The sequence below is a fragment of the Poromitra crassiceps genome, assembly GCF_964638095.1.
Source record: "Poromitra crassiceps genome assembly, chromosome: 4".
NCBI classification, from domain to species: Eukaryota; Metazoa; Chordata; class Actinopteri; order Beryciformes; family Melamphaidae; genus Poromitra; species Poromitra crassiceps.
The window spans coordinates 47222252-47228571 of NC_139626.1; the positions used below are offsets into that span (position 1 = coordinate 47222252).

The following is a 6320-nucleotide window of genomic DNA, read 5'->3' on the forward strand; positions in this document are numbered from 1 at the left end:
TTCGTCAAGGTCTTCTCTCTCCACCACCACCACCACCACCTCCTCATCTCGTCTGCAGCTGCCATCTTGTCTGTCGGGTGCATCTCTCCACTTCTGCTTTGTTTTGCCATTTTTAGTTCAGCACATATCAGGCCTATAGCCATTTTCTTCTTGTAGTAGTTCTCACTCTTCTCTGTTTCACTGTTTTATAACAAGCTGTTTCACACAAGACACACAACGTGCCCATCCAAGTGCACACAACCCACACACACAGACACACACACACACACACACACACACACGCGCACACGCACACACACACACACACACACGGATGCACAAATAAATTAATTCACTAGGTCTTGAATTGACGTCGTCACCAAGTCAATTGGGGTGATCAAAAGCCTGCCGACCCATCTCATCACATATTAATCTGTTGTTGCGCAATTAGTTAATGGCTGATGAAGCTGACATTATTCTTCAGAGAGAAGGAGGGAGGGGAAGAGAGAGGAGGAGGGGGGGTTATAATCATAACCTCTGCGAAGAAGATACCAGGTTACATCCTCAACCTGATTATACACACACACACACACACACACACACACACACACACACACACACACACACACACACAGAGATTACACCATGTGATCTGTCTGCTTCTCCAGGGATTGATAATCCACCCTAATCCAGAATTGAACAATTTGAGTCTATATATTGGTTCAGAAACCCAATGAATCCAGATGGTGTTGTGGTATTCAGATTGTATTCTACAGTGAGTGTGTGAGGCTAAATGCACAACTCAAGTTCAAAACAAACCACAAACAACACTTTCAAAGAGACACTTCTGGGTCCAAACTCTCCACCCACAGATGTTTCCAACAGAATGTCAGATAAAGTAAGAGGGCTGAGTAGAGAGGATAAAAATGGCTTTACTCACAGGTTCACAGTTTTATATGATTATTGCGGCAAGATTTGAGAACATTTTCTGGGAACCAAATATATAGAAATATCATCGGTTTCTTGTAGAGCTGAGATCTCATAGACTGTTCATTATGAAGGCGTTTCAGTCAGGGTCAGATCTCATAGACCAGTGGTTCTCAAATGGGGGTCCGGGGACCCCCAGGGGTCCGTGGCACTTTGCCAGTGGGTCTGCGAAAAGTTTTCAGGAAAATAAAACTAAAAACTTTTTTTTTGTTGCAAAAGCTTCATGGTAGTTCACCGAAAATATTGTATGCTTTAAATCTCAAATGGTTCATGGATTACATTCTAATCTAACAAACCTATCAATTTAAAAGTCAAGCACGTTACCGTGGAAACAATTACACTTAGCCCAAAATCACAAATCAGAATGAAGGGGTCCCCGGTATATTTTCTATCTTGTAAGGGGTCCTTGGCTGAAAAACATTTGAGAACCTCTGTCATAGACTGTTCATTATGAAGTAGTTTCAGTCAGGGTCAGATCTCATAGACTGTTCATTATGGACTTTCAGTCAGGGTCAGGCAATAGTAGATAAGATCCATTGCTTGTATTCACAGACATCCATGAACCCGGCTGCTTCATTACAAGCATTTTTCGGATCACCGGTGAAACAATGGACCCCGTGAAGCCGGTCCTTATACACCACTCCTCCACCGGAGTCACCCTGAGTGACAAAACAGAGAAAACAAATAGATTTAATAAATAAATATAGATTTGGCCTTTGATACAACTTACAAATCAAAGAGTTTTTCCGGGCAATTTATTGACTGTCTTCAAGTTGTCAAAGTGTTTGGCCAAGAAATAAGGTTCGAGGTCATGCAGATATACTCACTGGACATGTATCCACTCCGTTAGTTTGACCACAGAACCAGTGTTGATACAGTCTGGGACTGGGTGGTGTCTCAGCTTGTTTAATACTTCGAAGCCTCGTACAGTCGACAACAGCTATATTCACACATTGGAGGGTATTTGGCTTATCAGATCCTGGGTGGAATGGAAAAGAAAAGTTCAAGTTCAACTTTATTCAAGCTATATACAAGGCACAGCAGAAACACAATTACGATTGCATCCAGCCCACAAGAAATGCAATTTCAGAAATAGTAGCAACACCAACGATAAAGTTAATAAGTTAAGCCATATAAATACCCTAACTATTATTGCACATACTAAGGGGTCAAAAGTCACGGAATAAATAACAGAAATACACAATTTAAAAACAAAACATTCAAATTTACCAACGATGGTAGAAAAGTGAGATTCTACACTCAAAAAAAAATCTATCTATCTTAACCTGTCATTTAATCTAATATTCTAATAATGTGTATTAGTTATAGGTAGGCCTAGAGGCCATGAATTAGACCCAGTAATATATGTTTCTTGCCTCTTACCCTGCACTCGGAACTGAAACCGAATGATCAGAAATAACCTCACCTCTTTCATTACTGGAAAGTACAGTAGTGGCACCGTAGCCTGCCATCTCAACTATTTCAGTTCTGGAAAATAGCAATCATCAGAAGAAAACAATTGATATACTGTAGCACTGCCACTGATCTTCAAACAGAGTTGCTTCACATAAGCAGATAACTGAGTGTCACTGAAGCAGCTGAATAAAACAATCCCAACATGTGCACTCTGAGATCCAAGTCACATTTGACCAACACACAGGATCTGATATAACTTCTATTCCTTGTGCTGTCTTGTGGTGAGCACATCTCTAGAAACCTGGCTTGGATGTTGGAGGAACAAGGGATGAGTCATTCTGGTTCTTCACAATTCACCTCTCTATCACAGATGCTTTGTTGAATTAGACCCAGCAGGAAGCTCTGACATCGCTCAACCTCCTCCTCCATCCTCGCTGATCAGAAATATACTCACCTACACTCTCCCGTTTCTGCAACACAGTCTCATTCCCGTCACTTTGTCACGCGCCTTGTGCATTGGATGTTGACGCGCACGGTACCCGTGTACACTGACGCATACGGTTGGGATGAGGCACAGGGGGGTTAGGCAAAGCTCAGTGCTGGTAGGCACTTGGTTGGGGTTAGGGTTTGGATATGGGTTACCTGCGGCAAAAAATAGTCCTCCTCCATGGCGAGGACCTCTGAGGACATCTGATGCACAAGGTGCATGACAAAGTGCCCGATATTTTTATTATAATTTCTTTCTGATTTTTCCACCATTTTCTCCCCCAATTGTACTTGGCCAATTTCCCCCTGCTGCCCCGGGCGCTGCTCCACCCTCTGCCAATCTGGGGAGAGCCATAGACTAGCACCATGCTTCCTCTGACACATGCGCCGTTGCCAGCCGTTTCTTTTTACCTGACAGGGAGGAGGTTCAACGGCAGGATGTACCACACAGGAGGATCACGCTATTCCCACCAGTTCCCTCCCGCCCCGACCAGAGGAGGCGCTAGTGCAGCAACCAGGACACATACCCCCAATCCAGCTTCCCACCCGCAGACACAGCCAATCGTGCCTGTATGGATGCCCAACCAAGCCGGAGGTAACAGAGGGGCGCGAACCTGCGACCCTACTAGGGAGAGAATCTACCGCTACACGACCCGGACGCCCAAAGTGGCGGTGACGGCCTCGGAGTGAGAACGGGTTGGTTTCACCACATCTTACACATAAATAAGCAAATATATGGATCTCTGTCTCTGTTTAATTTTCCTCGGACACCGTCGGCCTGACAGTGTTCATATTTGGCGTGGCTACCGGCAGGGGGCCCTGAGCACCCGGTGACAGGGCCAGATTTTTGAATTAAGTCATTAGGGCTGACTAAATGGGCCAAAATGGCCAAAATGAGTGAACACAGGTTCAGCACCATGGAGAGCTCCAATCAATAGCTACTGATTGGAGCACACCTGAGCGGAGTTGGAATCAGGAAGAGGACTATGAAAGCCCTCTGGGCAGAGAGAGGAGAGGCTGCATGCCAACTCTGTGAGCGAGGCCTGACTAATGGCCAGTGTGCTCCAACAGGTATCAGGACTAGTCACACCAAATAATGGTCTCAATGACAAGCTGAGAGACAGCAGTTGACACTGTTGGCTGTAAATACACATTCAACCATTTACATGTATTCAACGATCTAATCCTTTATTATACTCTCATCTCTGCTTGTGTAGATTTCAGATTAATGATGGAAGGTTCTGCAAACAAACCTTTTACAGCCTCAATACCTGCCAAACTCATTCAGCTGTCATATAGCCCGTATCATTGAAAGTCAGTCTTAAATCCCATAAATAAGTACAACTTAAGTCAATGGTGACTGGTTTCCTCTCCAGTTGTGCTGGTGACATCCCTGTGTGTTATAGGGACAAACTTCACCTGTGTTTCAACTGGCATAAGGGTGAGTACCGGTAGATGAAGACAGAATTTTCATTTTTGGGTGAAGTGTTCCTGAAACTTCAATAATGAATAATTATTATTCAATCTTTAGTTGAAATTCCAAATGAATAGTTAACTTTATGAGACTGATAAGCTACAGAACAGGATTAGGGCCACATGTGAAAAATGTATTTGATTATTTGATTCATCCTCTTACGTACAGACAGATTTTAGACATGAAAATATCATTAAGTGCCACCTTAATAAAGAGGACATGAAACATTTGATCATAATAGTAGTTCATGATGAACAACATTTCAGCTTTTCGCAAACTAGGGTGCTGCTTGATGATGAGAGAGGCTCCTCGTTACCTCACTGACTACGGTACTTTTGTAAAGTCAGTGAGGTACATGGCTACTCCACAAGAGGAAGCACATCCAACATTGTTCCCCCCAAATTTAAAACCCTAAAGGGTAAATGCACCTTCTCCTACTCAGCAGCTATTTTATGGAACAAACTCCCTGAGAGTATTAAGACACTTAACTCCAGGTTCTCTTTTAAGCTTGCCCTGAAAAAATGGCTGGTGGGCTCACAAATGTGGTCTTAAACCTTTTACTTTCCGTTTTATTTTTTCCTTTCTTAAACCTTTTATTTTCCTTTTCTAATGTCACCTGAATAGGCGGGGTTTTTAAATCCCTAGGTAGGTTCCTCTTTTTAGTATATGAGCTGGTCTCTATCTTATTATTTATTGATTGACGCATTTTTACTAGGTATCTAATTAACTTAAAGTTTTAGAATTTTGATTTGAGTGGTAAATGATATCATCTGTTTGTATATGTTTTTTTGTCCTGCGCACACACGCGCTCATACCTGCATACAGATTCACTACTCTTGTCCCACACACAAGGACCACAATGGAAACAAGCCCTCGGGCTTTATTGTGTTTTATTCCTTTTGAGCAATATGTTACTGTTGAGTTTGTCCTGTACTTACCTGCTATTATTGTTTCAATAAAGTTATCAAGTTATCAAGTCACTAGGTTGACTGTAAAGTACAGTACAGTACAGTACAGTACAGTGGAGTACATGCAGGTATTAAGTATGTTGGTATTAAGTATTTTGAATTCTACCAGGCTCACAGCATAATTCTGTTGTGTTTCTGACTTGACTTGTGGTTGTTTTGAGTCATCAAAACGTTAAAAATCCTTACTACTGTGTAGCTACTGTACAGTCCTAGTCACTAGGTTTGATGATGTCAAACCTAGTGACATCATTTAGCAGCGCCCTAGTTGGCAAAAAGCTGAAATTTTGTTCATCTTTCTAGCAAATCTAGGTAAATTTCAGACTTGAAAGCAGTGTCCTGTCTTTTCTGAGGTGAAATACAAATGAACTAAAATGATCAAATGTTTCATGTCCTATTGAGAAACTTCATACATCTTCATAATCAGTGCGACTCTGTGAAAAGACCCACATTCTGTGCATTAGTGTTACCTATGGGAGGACATTCCCTACACAACTCACATTGGAGGAGGGCCAAGAGTACAGTCAGGAAGCGCTACTAGGTGAATCTGAGTGGGTGTCTCAGGCAGCTGCAGTAGCATGATGTCATGTCTGCCGTTAGTGTCATTATAGACTTCCTGTCTGGTGATTTGGACTTCCTGTCCTGGACCTGGATGCACACTGATATGTGCATACATAGTCCTACACTTTAAGAATATGTATGTTATTCATTTACTGCAGTCTGATCATTATGTGAACATGAAACAACGTTCCCCCCAAATCAAAATAACAGAATTCAAATTTTGTGAAAAGGCCGATCGATCAGTCAATATAGATCTATCTACAGTATCTATCTATCTATCTATCTATCTATCTATCTATCTATCTATCTATCTATCTATCTATCTATCTATCTATCTATCTATCTATCTATCTATCTATCCATCCATCCATCCATCCATGGGGGGGGGGGGGGGGGGCATGGCCAATTTCCCCTGATAAGTGGTCCCGGTCTTTGCCGAATCCAATCTGGGG

The 6320-nt window shown here is 42.3% G+C and overlaps 1 protein-coding gene across 1 annotated transcript; it reads right to left on the reverse strand.

Moving 5' to 3' along the window:
• Window positions 1-1478: 1478 nt before the first annotated feature.
• LOC310775821 (alpha-fibrinogenase albofibrase-like) lies at window positions 1479-5983 on the reverse strand (the record flags this gene model as incomplete). The annotated part of the gene is made up of 3 exons (XM_083635950.1): window positions 1479-1625; window positions 1794-1906; window positions 5830-5983. The coding sequence occupies 3 exons, from the start codon at window positions 5981-5983 to the stop codon at window positions 1479-1481; spliced, it is 414 nt and encodes a 137-aa protein (XP_083492076.1).
• Between the last annotated feature and the right edge of the window lie 337 nt (window positions 5984-6320).